Raw genomic sequence first — 17,419 nt, 5'->3', positions numbered from 1 at the left:
CCCAATTAATTAATAATAAAATATTCTTAAATCAAATTATACAATATAAACATTTTTGGATTAAAATATTAATAAAAAAACAAGTTTATTCAATTTCTAGTATAAGAACACTTTTGTCCCTATTCTGTTTTTAATTTATTAATTATTCAATCACTCTTCACAATTTATAGAACTTGTATTATATACTTTTTTTTAGAAGAGGTAAAAATCTATCCCTCAACTTAAGAAAATTTAGAGCGAATCTATCCTTGTTAAAAAGTAGTGCGTGCATACATTTTTCGTCTAACACATAATGTATTTCTTTTTACTAATATATCTATATTTATAAAAATTCAAAATAATAAATTTTTGATTCCGAAAACGCTGGTGACTTTATAAAATTACTTTGCTCATTTTCTTTCTTACCCCTATAAACCTGATCTAAATAAGAAGTATTCAATCTTTCTCGTTTTCAGTTAAAAAATTCTATTTAATTTGTCAAAATAATAAATTACATTTTTTTATTTAAATTCCGTCTCAAAATTAAAAGTAAATGAGTGATATATATTTATATTATCTATATAATACAAATTTTTAAAACTAAAAGTGTCAGTTTATGATTTTCTTAAATTATACGTCCTTTGTAAACAATAATTATATATACAATATTTATTTAAGGGTGTATATACTATTTTATTTTGTATGAGGTTATATTTGATCTATATAAAGTTTTGAGGGTTAACTATTGGCCTTTTACCTTAATTTTTTTTTTTTTTTGGTTTAGAGAAGTGTTAACAGTTTCTTTGAAACGACAATACCTCAGATTTGGTTGCTTTGTCGAGTCTTAGAGCTCTCAAATTGCTCTGAAACTTGAGATCTAAAGAAGACAAAGAGAAGAGAGTAAAAGAGAAGAGAGCTCATAAAATCTGAAACACAAGTACAACAAACCCATACATACGTTTTCTAGAATCGATTTTTCATTTTCAGATCCGTTTAGCAATGCTCTCTACTGCTCGATCTCTCGTCATTTTCGTTATCTTCTCTCTATTCCTTGCATACCCATCTCTTGCAAAGGTAAATTCATCTTAGTTTTTTTATTGAATAATGAATTGATCCACTTTTTTTAAAAAAAAAAAAAATGGTTCTCTATTCTTGGATCTTGAATTGCTTCTACTATGTTTCTATGTAATTTTATTTTCTGTATTGGGTGATTTATGGTCCTTTATTTTTGTGAGTAAATCCGAGCTTTGTGAAAAAATTAGAGAGTTTGTATGATGATAGTTTTGATGCACTGAAATTGTAGTTGGGTAGTGAGTTTTGAAGGTTGCAAAGGATAGTTTATGTTTTTCATTAAGCTTTTATGTGTTTAGGTGCAAAGTATGTATTGATTTTGAGCTTTCTAAGCTTGCATTTGGATATGTTGTATGATCCCATGATTTTAAATCATGTTTGGACTTGCGATTTGAGATCATGGCTTGATTCATGATTTCAAATTCCAAATTCTCCAAAACTTCAATTCCTATTGCCATGTCCAAATGGGCCCTAAAAAAGGTTTGACACTTCATATTATAATAATGTTCTGATGCTGAAAGTCTAGCTGGATAATGATCTGAATTATACAAATCGTTATCTTTTTTCTGTTAATGTGATAACATGCATACTATAAAAAAGGCTTTCAGGCGTGCTGGTTGAGCAGCAGAATTAAACTCATCTGCTTGTGAGAGGCCAGGATTCAAATCTATTCATTCGGCAGGCCACCTAAGTCTTTTATAGAGAATTCTGTCTTGATAAATGCAATAATATAACCAATTAAGGTTGAAGAGGAATAAAAAATAGGGATATTATCAACATTAATTGTGAGAACCAAAATACCAGTAGCAATCCTGACTATAATCGCGCTATATCAGAAATGGATCTCTAAAAGCCAATGTCAAGTAGGTATGTGGCAAGATGATTTAATCAAGCCGGTGGAGACTGCTTCAAAACATAGAGATCATTTTAGTTTATAGACGTAATTGGGATAATCTGGGTGTTCAAAGCTTTTAGGTTGCCTCAAGTATACATCCTTATAGAGTATGCATTGGTGACATCAAACTGGTGCATGTGCCAAATGTTCTGCAAGTCCATAGAGGACCAATCTGACCTTGTTGAGCTTAATGGTAGGAGTAAAGTTTGATCATAGTCTATGCCAGGCTGTTGGAAAAACCTTTGTGCAACCAGGTGAGCATTAAATCTATCAATGGGACATCAACTTTATATTTGATATGGTAGGCCAACTCGTAGCTAACTAACTATGTTGGCGTGAGCCGAAGGAACTCAGGACTATGTTTGATTTCAAAGGAGTGCATTAAACTCATCAATCATAGCTTGCTGCCACCTTGGTCTGTAGCAATTGCATAAAAGATCAGGGTTCAGAAAAAGAGGAGTTGGTAGAGATGGCCAATGAAGAAAGAATGGGGGCATAAGCGACCCTCTCATAGAACAGGTAACCATGTGATGGTTACCTGAGAAAGTAGTTTCAAGTGGAGTGGTAGAGGTGGAATGGTGTTGGAAAGAATTACTTTGAATGTGAGAGTTAGTTAGAAGTAAATAATTAGAAGTGCTTCTAGGATAAGCAGAAGGTAAGTTCGAAGTTTGAGATGAAGATTGAGGAGTAGATTGAATAGGAGACATCATAGGAGTACATGCAAATCAGATGCAATATCAGTTGTCTTCAACTTCAGAGTCTCGTGTACATTCAAATTGGGAGCAGGTAGGATTGGAGAGATTTGAGAACTATTCTGAATAGAGGTTTAGTAATGATGTGGACTATTCATCATATTATGGGTTGTACCCAGAGATAAGAATTGAAAAATCTTATCACCAGCTCCAAAATTTGGAACTTGAGGCAAAGTTTGGAGATAGAGGAGTTAAAGTTCCTAATTGGTACCACCAAAGGATTCTTTGGCATATGAAAGTTGTGACTGTCCAAGAGGCAAGGCTGTAGCTTTTATGCGATCCATGCTGGCGAGATATTGATAAATTAGGAATGACAAGAAACATGTGGTTTGGAGGAAGTGATGTGGATGAGAAATTTGAGCTAGAACGTGGATTAGGCAAGGAAGCATGTCATGAAATCTGATGCTTTGTATGACCTATATGTGTGCAAGATAGTGTCAAACGAGTTTGAGATAAAGTGGGCTTGTAATTAAAATATGGAAAGACAAGAACCACAGATTGAAATCTGATGCTTTATATGACCTATATGTGTGCAAGATAGTGTCAAACGAGTTTGAGATGAAGTGGGGGTTGTGATTAAAATATGGAAAGACAAGAACCACAGATTGAAATTAGAGACTTGGAAAAGACCGACTTTGCTTCATGCATAAATTAGAACAAATGATGTGTGATCAAATACCCTAATTCTAACAATTAAACAAATCTTGTCTATAGGAAAAACCTTCAAGTGGAAGAAAAACTAGGGTTCTATTTAGTGTTACCAATACGCTAAAGTCAGTGCAATAGGAGAGATGTGTTGGTTCCTGATTAAAAAAGAAAATAAAGAAGTCTATGATAGGGTTTATATTTTTCCAAACTTCCACTTAAATGCTGAGGTTGCTGAGGATTGATAATGGGTTGGTTCCTGATTATAGTAATGTTTTGGTTTTATTTGGACATCAAGTGTTACTGCCAGATTGCTTTCCGATTGATGATGTGTTGGTTCCTGATTATACTTTTATTGTTTTTCATTCATGTGTTTACTATTGTACTCCGGTTTCTACAACTCTTCTAGTGGATTTCTACTCGTGTACATGAAGGGACACAAGATCGTTTCAGAACATAATCTCTTATGTGGAATATCATTCCGGACGTAGCCACTTGTCAGTGAATCTATTGGAAGCAACTTGTTGATTATATGGTCATCAAAATAAAAAATGTTGAATATCATTTAGCTGGGATACACCGGAGCCTGATCTCTCAATTTAGTTCGTACTTTTGTCTTTGCTGAGTTAATCAACCCTGATCTTGGAGTAAACCCTAATGAGACGGTTCTTCCTAAAGCAATATTGATAACCAGATTATACAAAATATAACACAATTATTTCGTCAGAAAACCTCACATGCCAAAAGTGCTTGGACATTTTGTATCAGCAAGTGCTGGTTAGACAAATTACTATCCTATTGGCAACAAAATTGGCGCATCTACTGCTTGTTAATGTGCCTTGTTTCTCCATGTACTCTGCTTCTAATTCATTTTATTCTTCTAGAACTCATTTGTTTTCATTTAAGATTAAGACAACTTTATTTTAATAGACATTTGAATATTAAGATGTACACTAAGATTTATAGGTCTATATTTAAATAGTCATTTGAATATTAAGGTGTTGTATTAAGATTTGAATACCAAATAATTTAGACGGTTTGTTTTCTTGTCACTGAATTTATAAAACTTGTTTCATTTAAAAGTTAATAAATATAAAATTCAAATAAAACACTTAATTTAGTATTATCAATAGAAGTAATTTTTAAAAAAATTGTATGGCAGTCGGTGGTGGTGATGGCTAGTGGTTGTGGTTGTGGGTGCTGTTTGAAAATTGTGTCGGGTGATGGTGTTGTTGTAGCTAGGTAGCTGATAACAGTGATTGCCAGTGATAGTTGGTGGTGGTAGCAAAAAATTGAGGTGGACGATAGTGATAGCTAATGGTGGTGGTAAATGATTTTGGTGGTTGACGATATATAGTGGTGATTGTTGGTGGTGATGACTGTAAACGGTCGCTAATGGTTGTAATAGCTGATTATGGTGATTGATGGTGGCAGTGGTTGCATTGTTGTTATGTTAGATGTTGAAAAACAAATAGTCTTTAATTATCAGTTTTCAAATCTAGAGACATCTTAATCAATTAGATGTTTATTCAGATTCAAACGTCTTAATTTTTAATGAAAACAAATGAGGCCATTTTAGTCATTCAAACCCATTAAGTGGTTGTAAAATTAAAAAGCCAAATGCACTTAATGATTAAGATATCTTCTAAGAGCCAATAGGGTCTTTTTTAGTGTTTCTACATACATGTAGGAAGATATTGTTTCACAAAAATATCTGGTTTAGTTTCGGTTTCAGTTTGTCCGATGGTGTTGATGTCTTTTTACTATATGCTGCAGTATCAAGCGGATGAACCTGTCACTCTTTGGGTAAATAAGGTTGGACCCTATAATAATCCACAAGAGACGTACAACTATTACAGCCTTCCGTTCTGTCATCCTGGTGATGGTGGTCACAAGTGGGGTGGCCTTGGCGAGGTTCTTGGTGGGAATGAACTTATTGATAGCCGAATTGACATAAAGTTCAAAAGTATGTCTTTTTTTAAAAGAAAACTTACAACGAATCTGTTATTTCTCAAAGGCCATCTTTTTTTACCATGTTCCATTTTATTTCAACAGGAGATGTGGAGAAAAGCACAATCTGCGAACTTGTATTGGATGCAGCAAAAGTGGCACAATTTAAGGATGCTATCGAAAGTTCATATTGGTTTGAATTTTTCATGGGTATATTTCATATTAACACATCCTTCTATGGTTTTTTATATTCTTTTACACATGGCTACTAGATGCAACCTGCTAATTTACTGACCTTTTACTGTATCTGTGATCATTTTTTGTGGTTATGATGACATATGGCTTCCTGCATCAGACGATTTGCCATTATGGGGTATGCAGTTAGCTAGTCTTTGTATTCTGATTCTGAAAATCAAGTACTGTTTAACATTACTGAAATTCTCTATGGTTATGGAAGTTCAGGTTTCGTGGGCGAAGTGCTTCCTGATAGAAACCGAGACAACAAGCATGTGCTCTACACACACAAGAATTTTCTTATTCAATACAATAAAGACCAGGTAAGGCATTATTATTCGTCACTCTTGTGGTCATCTATCAGCCTTCTGCTACTTAACTTTGGTAATTGTGTTAATTTAACTTCGACAGATCATTCATGTCAACCTAACTCAAGAGAACCCAAAGCCACTGGAGGAAGGAAGACTCTTAGGCATGACATACTCTGTAAAATGGGTTCCGACAAATATTACTTATGAACGGCGGTTTGATGTATACTTGGATTACCCCTTTTTTGAACACCAGGTACATGCCAATCACTATTGATGATCCTCACTGTGCATTTGTGTTACTTTTATTGAAAGAATCAACTGAAGAATGAAATGGTGATTGCAGTGTGAACCACTTGGATCTATCCTCTATCAGCTATGACCACTTTAATATATATGACTTTAGTTTTTGGAACCTCCTCAAATGGAACTAATTTGATTATTAAAAGAATGTGTCCAGTGGACAATTCCGTACTCATTTGTACAAGTTAACTGTTCACATTTTCTTTACTGATGATTAGAGACAATACCTTGTTGCCCCCAAAAAAGTTTAGAATTCAACTGCTTGGATAGCGTCCTTTTGAGCTTACTTGTCACATATGTTTTGAAACTTCATGTTCTTCTGTTCCTTGTTGAAACCAATGAGTCAAAGAGAAAGCTGCATATAAAAACAAGTAATTATGAGTTTCTCTTTCTGTTGCCAGCCTCTGTTAACATCTTATTCTTTATGCAGATCCACTGGTTCTCGGTGTTCAATTCTTTCATGATGGTTATTTTCCTCACTGGCTTAGTGTCTATGATTTTGATGCGCACTCTTCGTAATGATTATGCTAAATATGCTCGTGAAGATGATGATCTGGAGAGTCTGGTAATCTTTTTTTTTCTCAATGAATCATGTATTCGTCAGTTACATATTTTTTATGGTTTATAAATAAACAATTGTACAGGAGAGGGATGTGAATGAAGAGTCTGGTTGGAAACTTGTCCATGGTGATGTTTTCCGACCTCCACAAAATTTGGCCCTTCTTTCAGCTGTTGTTGGCACTGGTGCTCAGCTTACAACACTTGTTCTCCTTGTGATCATATTTGCTATTATTGGAATGTTATACATAGGGTATGTGTCCTAATTATATGTACTAAATCTGCAGATTGTGGTTCTATGCACTGTTTATTTCCCGTTCATTTACCAGTTGGATTTTCTGCCTCCCACTTTAATCTACTAATCTTTATCCTCTTGTCTGAAATGTTCCATATATATCTTTGTCTAATCAATACTGTGTCTATCATTTTCTATTTGAGTTTCTGCACATGGATTTGGATATTTCCTAGTGATTCAAATTGGTCCTTGTCTAATATTTTGACTATTTAATCTATACTTGGCATTTATTGCGCTTCTCATGTAGATATAACATTTTTTTCTATTTTGTGTAATAATGTAGCCATACACAACTAGCTAAGTTTAAACAAGTCAAATCTGTTCCAACTAAAGAAATATAGTTTGATTAATTGTTTCACCTAACTAAGTTTTCGAATATTAGTTAAATTTTCTGGTACTATTACCTGTATAGTATGAAAATCACATTAATATCATAAAGCTGTCCCCAGTCAAATCATATCACACGGTGGGTTATATTTTTTTTCTGATAAGGTACTGAGGGATACTTTACCCCCTATTTCTTAATATTGAACTTACTGCTGTACTTTATATTGCTCAGGAGAGGAGCTATTACTACAACCTTTATTGTATGTTATGCTCTTACATCCTTCATTGCCGGATATGTGAGTGGTGGCCTGTACTCTCGTAATGGTGGTATGTGACCATTCTGTAGTTGACGTCCTTCAGTTGTTTCTATCAATTCCCTCTAATCACAAGTGACTAAAGTTTTTTTCTTTTGTGAATCTTGTCAGGTAAAAAGTGGATAAAGTCAATGATACTAACGGCATCACTTTTCCCCTTTATGTGCTTTGGCATTGGGTTCATTCTAAACACGATTGCTATATTTTATGGATCTTTAGCTGCTATTCCCTTTGGCACAATGGTGGTGGTTTTTGTTATTTGGGCTTTTATTTCATTCCCTCTGGCACTTCTTGGTACTGTTGTAGGAAGAAACTGGAGTGGTACGCCAAACAATCCTTGCCGTGTTAAGACCATACCCCGCCCTATCCCTGAGAAGAAATGGTACCTCACAACATCTGTAATTTCTCTAATGGGAGGTCTTCTTCCCTTTGGGAGCATTTTTATTGAGATGTATTTTGTCTTCACTTCCTTCTGGAACTACAAGGTAATTCTATCCCCCCCCCCCCCCTTTTTTTTTTTTGCTTAATGGAAATAGCATTTTAAAAAGATATTTTTCCTTGCACCATTTCACTCGACAATCTTTTCCTTGCACCATTTCACTCGACAATCTTTTCAACATCGTTCAATATGTTTATTTGCTTTACTGGACAGTTTTCCACTATGTGAGCATTGAATCAGTTGAAATACAAGCGATTTATATTGCCTAAGAACTGTTTTTGTGTGAACTAAATATATTATATGCTTCACTGTGATTTTTATGTGCCATGTATATATAATCTCTGAGAACTATTTGACTACAAAAAAGCTGTTGTAAGGCTGATTTTGCTTCATCTTGATCAATCTGGAGGATTTCATCATAATTAGAATCTTGCAGCATCATTATTTACTTATTTCATTTTGTTCAGAGAAGTATACGCACCTGTCTTTAATTTGCTTGCTATCAGTGAGTTGAAAGTGAAGCTTTTCTGGTTCCGACACGAGTTTCTAACATGCAGAATATGTGTATGTGACATTTTTCAGAATGCAAGAGGACACAACATGGGAACACATAACTAACATTGATAGATACAAAAGTCTATTTGACGTCACAATTACTTTTCTAGTTTGACGCTTTTGTAACATCTTGATATTCATCTGGAGAAGTTTCAAAATACCTTGTTTGACCTTATGTGCTAAAGAGAAATTGGACTTCTTTTAGATGTACAAGTTTGAGGAGTGAGAGCAAGCTTATGACCTACAAATAACATGTGAGATAATTTTCTATTGGTCAAAAATAAAAAAAAAGGTAATTTAGATGTCAACATTGTTTTGGGCATGACAGCATGTCCCAGGACTGTCCAATGTGATCCTGTTAGACACTACTTCTGACATGGATATTGAACTGTTCTAACTGCCCAAGCTTAAGTTTGAAACCAGATTTTGTCTTGTGATCTAACTTTATATAATGAGGTATAGTGTAATAGAGACAAACTTGTATAATTGTCAATGTTATTTGCCAATAGATTCTGGTGATCGTTTTTCTAGTAGCTTGAGATTCTGAGAGGTTTATCATGTTTTTTGGTATAGTTCCTTATGTTCTCCATAAATTATTCAACACATTATTTAAACACATAAAGGACAACTTGCAATAACTTCTTCAAAGTAGGAATGGCGACATTGTCTAGCAACCAATCTCACAGCATTTAATATGCACAGTGGAGATTCTGTAGTGTTCCACCTACTGCTTTTCTTCTAAGTTGCTGCAAAGTTTTTCCCACAAAACAATGTATTTTACATTTATACTTTGGCTGACCTTTATTTTGTTGTTGGCAGGTTTACTATGTCTATGGTTTTATGCTTCTTGTATTTATTATTCTCATCATCGTCACCGTTTGTGTGACAATTGTGGGCACGTATTTCTTGCTGAATGCCGAGAACTACCATTGGCGATGGACTTCATTCTTTTCTGCTGCCTCAACAGCTCTTTATGTTTATCTTTACGCCATATATTACTATCACGTAAAGACTAAGATGTCCGGTTTCTTCCAGACCAGCTTTTACTTTGGCTACACTATGATGTTCTGCCTTGGCCTCGGCATCCTCTGTGGTAAGCTTTTATACGCAAATACAGGATTTGTTGAGTGTCTTATATTTTCCTTCCCTTCAAAAAGTCGCCCCTGTCATGGACTTAACTGATTCTTTCTTGATTTCTTTGTAACTCCAGGTGCTGTAGGATATCTTGGCTCTAACTTGTTTGTTAGAAGGATTTACAGAAATATCAAGTGTGATTAAGTGCTCAAACAAAGCATATGAAACAATGCACCACAGTTTTGCATGATCCATTCTACCTGTCACTTGTGGATTTCCAGATAATACCATAGCAATCGGGTTACCTAATGTGAATGAAGATTATTTTTACAAGAGATCGAAGGAAGAAAATTAGTTATTTCCAATTTTTCTGATTTAGAATGTGTGGAAATGTTTAGTAAAGTTGTATGGGAGAAACAATGGAATATTGTGCAACTTTTGTAGTGCATACATATATTACTTGCATATACATTTGTTTTATTACTTCAAAGGCCATAATCTGCATTGTATTTTGGAATATGTTGAGAATCATTTTTTTAAATCAAGTGACAGTACTTGGAAATATTGCCGCCTTCATGTTTTCGTGTTGTGAAATTCAGTGTTGTTTGTACAAATGGTTGTGCGTATACTTTGCTATTTGAAATTGGGCGATTTGGATTGAAATTAGAAATATTAAAATGGATTGAAATAGAAGTTGAGTTGAATTTTGACCCACTCAAGTGTACTTTGATCCTAAATGAGTTGGGTTTAATTAGGCTAAAAAGTGAATTGGGTTTTGAGCGGTTTAATTTGATTCGATGAAGTTCTTTCACATATTGATATTTAATTTTTATAATCACAATTTGAATTTTACCTAAATTGTTATTTATCTTTTTTTAAAAAAAATAACAAGATTCTAAAAATGTTAAATAAATAATAATTCATATCTTAATAAAAAACTAAAATTGATTGAAATTGAACTAAATTAAAGATTCATGTTAAATAAGTTATGTTTGAATAAGTTAACATTAATCTCAATTAAAATTATCTTTAAAAAAAAACTCTTATAATTTTAAACAAATTAAACGATGCTTGAGTTCACTTTAACGTCCCTAAATCATATCTACGTGAGTTTGCTCTAAATTCGGCGTTAACAAACTAATGAATTTACGATGAATTCCAATAATAAAATAGTTACCAGGCAACTTTTAAATGCTTGTCTAATACTATTAACTTCAAAATATAGTTTGTTTAGAAAAGCTAAATTGGGTAGATAAATGTGTTCACAGCCTCATGTGATATACTTTTACATTTTAAGTCGAATGGAAACGTGGATTCAAAACCGCATGCAACTGGACACGTATACATTTTTCATCCAGCTAACATCCCTGACGTGTGAAACATTCAAACTTACCCTTACCCTTTAAAAAAATCAACCATATTCCTCCTATTTCATCTCACCATCTTCCATTCCATATACAACCAACAAAAACACTTGCTTTTTTTTTTTTTTTTGTCTTTCCTTCCCCATAATAAAGGATGATTAATATTTTGGCCATTTCTCTTGTATTATCCACACTTGTTACAGCTGGATTTCTCACCCCCAATAAAAAAGAAGATGTTGTTTTAGTTGTTGAATTTGATCACAATCAAGGTACCAAAGTTCTAATCTCACCACAACAAGCTCAAATTCCAAATGACAACTCAAATTCAAATTCAAAATCAGGTTATGTTTCTGATTTGAAAGATAAATTATATGAAAAAGCGGAGGAAGCATCCTCTGTTCTTCCAAATATCGGTCAAGGGATTGCGAGTCCTTACGTGAATCAAAATAGCGCTAGAGATGTTGTTTGTGATGCTTATGGAAAGTGTAAAGAAAAATTTACTAGTGTTTTTGGTAAAACCAAAGATAAGGTTGAAGAAGGTGTTACAGAAGCTTCAGAGAAAGTAAAAGAAAAAGCGAAGGATGTAATTGATACAACGAAGAGTAAAAAGAATGAAATGGAACAAAAAATGGAGCAAGTGAAAGGAGAAATATCTGAGAAAGCAGAAGAGGGGAAAGAAGATATGAAAGATATTATCGTGCGAGGACGTGATTTCTTTCGTGATGTATTTACTTACAGATTTTCGTTTGGTAATTTGCGTCATGTGATGCGTTTGATGCATTTATTGGGGTTTTCTGTGGCTTATGGGATGTGTATTTGGGTCACATTTATTTCGAGTTACGTGTTAGCTAGAGTATTGCCAAGGCAGCAATTTGCAGTGGTTCAAAGTAAGATTTACCCTGTTTATTTTAAGGCTATGGCTTATTGCGTTGGCCTCGCATTCGTCGGTCATTTTCTAAGCCAAAAACGTTGGTTCTATACTAACTTGGGTGAAGCGGTTCAAGGTTTTAATCTTCTAGCTTCAATCTCCATGCTTTTGGTTAATTCTCTATATTTGGAGCCTCGAGCTACAAAGGTAATTCATATTTTTAATACATTTCTCTAGTTCATCTCTTTAAGTTTTTGCTTTGATTAGACTCAGCTTTCAACTAACTTGAAATCCAAGTACCTTTTAAATACTAGACACAAGCTATTACTCCTTGGCTCTGTCACATTGAATAATTTTGAATATGAATTGCATTTCGTCATTAAAAAATTACATTTTGAAATGTCACTTACAATTTTAGGTCCCAATTTTCTCAATTTTTTGAGATTTAAATTGTGTGAATTTTGGTCATTTCTAGTTTTGCTTAGATTTTGATTGTTTTGTTTAAATGTATTTAGTTGATCATTCGATTTAGCTTTAAAGAGTAGTTAGAAAATGGGTGGTAGTTTGAATCTCAAGAAATGACAAGTACTTATCACAATTTTTAACGGTAAGAGTAGTTTGAATCTCAAAAATGGAGTGGAAGGAGTAGTTTCAATCTCGAAACACGAACGAGTGTCGGTCACAAAATTGAAACCGAGGAGTAGTTTGAATCTAAAAAAATTGAACGAATAGAATAGTTTGAATCTTAATAAACGAAAAGTGCCACATGAGTTGGCTCACATGAAAAGAATTTGAAAATAACTCTTGAATTGAGAATATATCTCAATCTTGTTCCTCCCAAATTGGTTTGTGTTCAAAATATCGATACTTCTCCTCCTCGTTTCAAAAAGAATGTATATTTTCTTTTTAACTCCTTTAAAAATGATTTAAAAATGAATGAGCCTATTGATAATTTTTAACTTTTCACATGGACATTTTTAAAATTAAGATATTTTGTTATATATTTAACATAACTTTAATTATAGCTTTAATTTAGAACTATAAGTCTAAAAAATTTATTTTTTCCCTTTTAAGTTCTTTTTCAAATCAAAACAAGTATTATTTTAAAAAATTGTATCTAAATGCCATCATTAAAGTTGTAACCATTTTGTTTTTGAAAATGGAAGGAGTATTATTTAAAAAATTGTATCTAAATGTTAATCTTTCATTAAAGTTGTAACGGTGAAATTGTGAGTTCTAATAATGTTTGTGTTGCGAAGCACAGGTTATGTTTGAGAGATTGAAGTTAGAGAAGGAAGAAGGTAGAGGCACACACATATTCAACGTCGAACCAAGCGGTACTATGGGAGTGGAGTCGGTACTGGATCCAACGAAGACGACAGCAACTAAACCAGCAGAAAAATCTCAAGAGCAGTCTGCGCCAGAGGTAGTGAAGCCCCAAGTGGTAAAATTGAGTCAGAAACTTAAGAAGTTGAACTCATATTCATCTTTTCTTAATGTGCTCACACTTATGGCACTTACACACCATCATGTTCACCTTACTCAGCTACTCGATGCCCCCACCTAAATCCGCAGATCGATCAGCTAGCTACTCTATACTCTGGTTATCTTATGTTATTTTGGTTGAGGTGATTGCTACTCATCAGCTAAACTACTAGTATTCTAATTTCATCGTGTTTGCACTTGTACTTTGGCTTTCCTTTATTTAGTAAAATATACTAGGCTAGTTTCGATGAGAACAATGATCAAAATGGTCCTGTAATGAATGAGGCGTCCATATGGTTCTTAATGTAAAATGAAAAGATAGCTATGGTTCTTACATATAATTTATGAATTTATACAGAAGTAATTTGCGAGATCATGCACCTCTCTTTTCTACTTATAACAGAAAAGGGTACAGTTGGTTGGTCCAACCTGTTCTTGAAATAAACAACTCGCACATTTTTCCTTTTCAAAAAAATCAAATACACTAAGCACTACGCTTAGATTTTTGGATTTGTTGATAAAATATCAATATTAAACCCGAAACTGCCGGCAAAACCCGAAACTGCCGGCAGATGGCCAGTGGCCCAAAGAAACGTGGCCAGTGGCCGAAAGAAACGAAAAAATCGGTTACAATTCTAAGAGCTGTTTGAATTTAGTAGATTTTTTATCTTTGTATATTACTGGGGGCTAAATTATTTTTGTAGAAATTTTAAATTTATATATAAAATTAAACTAAAAAAATTTGGGTTTTTCAATATTAAACTAAAAAAATATGGGTTTTTCAATTTTAGGTTCGTTTGAGTTTTTCAAATATTAAATTAAATTATTTCGTTGAATTTTTAAATTTATAGATTAAATTAAACTAATAAATTTTAATTTTCTTTTTTTAGATTTTTGAATTTTTCGATAGAGTTTGTATAAATTATATAATTATTTGTGTTTTAAATATTTTTTTAATTCAATTAAATATATTTATTTAAGGTGTTCTTTTTAAAAAAAATAATGCAAAAAGATATGAGGATTTGGTTACACACAAATATTCATTAAAAGAAAATAATGAAATCACCATACAAAATAAATATTATGAAATCATAAAAAGAATAATTATAAATTAAAAGTACTAAGTTAATATTAAAATAAATTTAATAAATATAAGTTACATAATTAAATATTTAAAAAAATTAAAATTAGATTTATATATTTTAATATTCAAATTAATGTAAAATTGTAGAACAAATATTTAATATTATTGTCATTTTAGCGTTGAATTGATTTTCTTTTTATATTAAAATTAATTTGATTTTGATTTGAGCTACATAATAATAACCAACATTATGGATTAAAATCTTTATTGAACCAATACGAATTTTAAGTTTTAAACTTGAAATATATATTAAAAGATAAAAATGATGAATAGTATAAGCAATATTTTTAAATGATATTAAAGTAAATATTTTTATGTATAAAATAAAAATTTAAAAATACATATATAATAGCGAGTTGATTTAATTTTTTTTTTTTAGTTAAAACCAAGTTAACTCAAATATAGTCAGATTTATTTTTCTTCTATCAAACCAAATCACTAATTAAATTCTTTGATCAATTTAATCCAATTTACAATTAGATTTGATTTTGTACGCCTCTAACCACTATAAAATCCTTCTCTTCAACTTCTTTCTTTTGCAATTTGAGGTCATGCTATATATCTTCATAAGATATACACTACACTTATTTCTCATTTCCATTCAAACAAAATTTTCGAAAGCTTCCATTATCCGATATATGGAGAGGACATAGCTTTCTTTTGTTTCTATCCTATTTAAAATTACTAATTTTTTAAGCCACTTTTAATTTTATTTTTGAAGTTAAAGGGTAAAAAATTGAACAGATGTAGAAAACAAAAATCTTACTAATATATTTTTGAAATTTGAAGAAGCTTTTCTGAGAAGATTTTAGCAGCAAAAATTGTGGAAGAAATGAAAAAAAAAAAAAGATGATGAAGTAGAAGAAATGAGCGAGAAAGATGGAGGAAGAAGGGGCCCAATTGTGGAATTCACAATTGAGTTTTAACAATTTTTATGTTTTCAGTTAGTTTTCAGCGTTAAGAATCAAAATGATCCTCTTTTGTAATACATTAAGCACCATACGAAATAGGTGAAATAGTCTCATGAATCCTTTTATATGTATCAATTTGTATTCTGGGTGCCCGTTTGGATTGACGTATTTTAGGTGCTTATAAGCTAAAATAATCTTTAATCAGTTTTGAAGTGTTTGAGTAAAGTTAAAAAGTGCTTATAAGCACTTATTTTAAAGCGAAAATAAAAAAAATAAGTCAAAAGTCATACGTTAGGAATCCTAACTTATGACTTTTGACTTATAAGTCGTAAGCCAAAAGACAATCCAAACAGGCCTTGAATCCTTTTTCTTAATCATTTGCCAATTGAATCCTTTTAAGCCCCTTCAATCATGTGTGTAACTCACTCTCCTTTGCATAAATAACATGTCAATTCATGTCATATATATTAGTGCCATGTCATAATTATATCATAACAATTTTTTTAAAAAAAAATTATTGATCAAAATTATTTAATAAAAGATAAAATAATAAAATAATAATTTATTCTTTAATGTAAAACTCCATACATCTGATTCTTCCCATTTTCAGTGTTCATGGTCAACATCTACGATAGAAGTTATTGCCGCCGTTGTCACCACTTTTGCTGGCAAAATGACATATGCTTTCTCCTTCATCTGTTTTCATCTCAGTCGCACATGATCATCTCTAACCTTCACAAAACCAACAACCTAAATCACCGCACCACTAGATCTGTCCAAAAAACCTCTTCGCTTTCATGACCTTGCACCTTCATTCACCTCGTTCTCCTCTCCACTGACCAGTGTCATCTCTCACTCTCACTCCACTGCGAAGCAATGGTATTGTATTCGCCGCCATCGACGTAAGTTACTTCTTCAAATCCTCCATCTCCGACGTAGTTCCTCCTCATTGGAATTTACAATGGTGGCTGCAAAGAAGACCAAGATTTGATAAGTTTGACAACTTTATTTATCACTTGTTGGAAGAAAGCTTTGATGATGTTGAATTTGAGTTCAACAATTTTCTTGAGTTATGTTGTCACAATCCAAAACGAGCCGTGAGTGGCACCCACACTTTACCTCCTAGGTGAGAAAACCCACAAATTTAACCCAACTTACAACCTACAAGAATAATGCGGAAAGTCAAAATCTTACTATTGTTTTCCAAAACCAGAAAGTCATCACATCAAAAACATCTGATCTCCAATACTAAGTCTAAGAATATCAAATACATCAAAATAAAATAATAAAACGGTATGTGTCCGAAAACATAGGACGTTATGTCATGATGAGAGAATCTAACACGAGTTTGAATAAATAGCTCACCCTGGAACTTGATAATCTGGAGACTGACTAGAGATGAGGGCAAATTGAAGTCATTCGTACACTCGCTTTAGTTCATAAAAAGAAAACAAAGAAAAACACGAGAAGGGCTTAGTACGGGGCAACCTGTACTGAGTAGGTATCATCGGCCAACCCAAAATAGAAATTAATATACAATGAATAATAGTATGAACTCAACTATAGCACTTAATAGGTGATAAGCAACAAACAACATGAACCAGTGTCACCAACACTAAAGTAAGTATGAAATAAGTCAACAATATCAAGATCATCCATGAGGACTCATGCCTCCAACCAAACCATTTGGGAAATTGAGTTCTTTGAGATTGAGTACATTCTGTTAATTCAATATGTTTTTTCTTTAATATTATCGTGTCAGAACATGACACTCCAATCCAATTATATCGTGTCGGAACGTGACACTCCGATCCAAGAATATCGTGTCGAAATGTGACACTTCGATCCAAGAATATCGTGTCGGAAGGTGACACTCCGATCCAAGAATACCGTGTCAAAACATGACACTCCGATCCAATTATACAGTATTGAACGTGACACTCCAATC

At 32.8% G+C, this 17,419-nt stretch overlaps 2 protein-coding genes across 2 annotated transcripts; both read left to right on the top strand.

Moving 5' to 3' along the window:
* The first annotated feature begins 637 nt into the window (after positions 1 to 637).
* On the top strand, positions 638 to 10,261 carry LOC101257725 (transmembrane 9 superfamily member 1). Its single transcript, XM_004250384.5, has 12 exons — positions 638 to 1,053; positions 5,119 to 5,308; positions 5,398 to 5,502; positions 5,648 to 5,665; positions 5,755 to 5,849; positions 5,938 to 6,090; positions 6,568 to 6,702; positions 6,782 to 6,948; positions 7,550 to 7,644; positions 7,743 to 8,116; positions 9,445 to 9,718; positions 9,836 to 10,261. The coding sequence occupies exons 1-12, from the start codon at positions 979 to 981 to the stop codon at positions 9,901 to 9,903; spliced, it is 1,749 nt and encodes a 582-aa protein (XP_004250432.2). The 5' UTR covers positions 638 to 978; the 3' UTR covers positions 9,904 to 10,261.
* An 812-nt stretch (positions 10,262 to 11,073) lies between these two features.
* Positions 11,074 to 13,789, top strand: LOC101264586 (uncharacterized). The gene is made up of 2 exons (XM_004250579.5): positions 11,074 to 12,138; positions 13,196 to 13,789. Exons 1-2 carry the CDS (start codon positions 11,218 to 11,220, stop codon positions 13,496 to 13,498), a joined length of 1,224 nt encoding a protein of 407 aa, XP_004250627.2. The 5' UTR covers positions 11,074 to 11,217; the 3' UTR covers positions 13,499 to 13,789.
* Positions 13,790 to 17,419: the final 3,630 nt, after the last annotated feature.

This window comes from Solanum lycopersicum, chromosome 11 (assembly GCF_036512215.1).
Source record: "Solanum lycopersicum chromosome 11, SLM_r2.1".
NCBI lineage: Eukaryota > Viridiplantae > Streptophyta > Magnoliopsida > Solanales > Solanaceae > Solanum > Solanum lycopersicum.
Note: the sequence above shows the minus strand (reverse complement) of the source record. Positions and strands in the feature narration are given on the sequence as shown.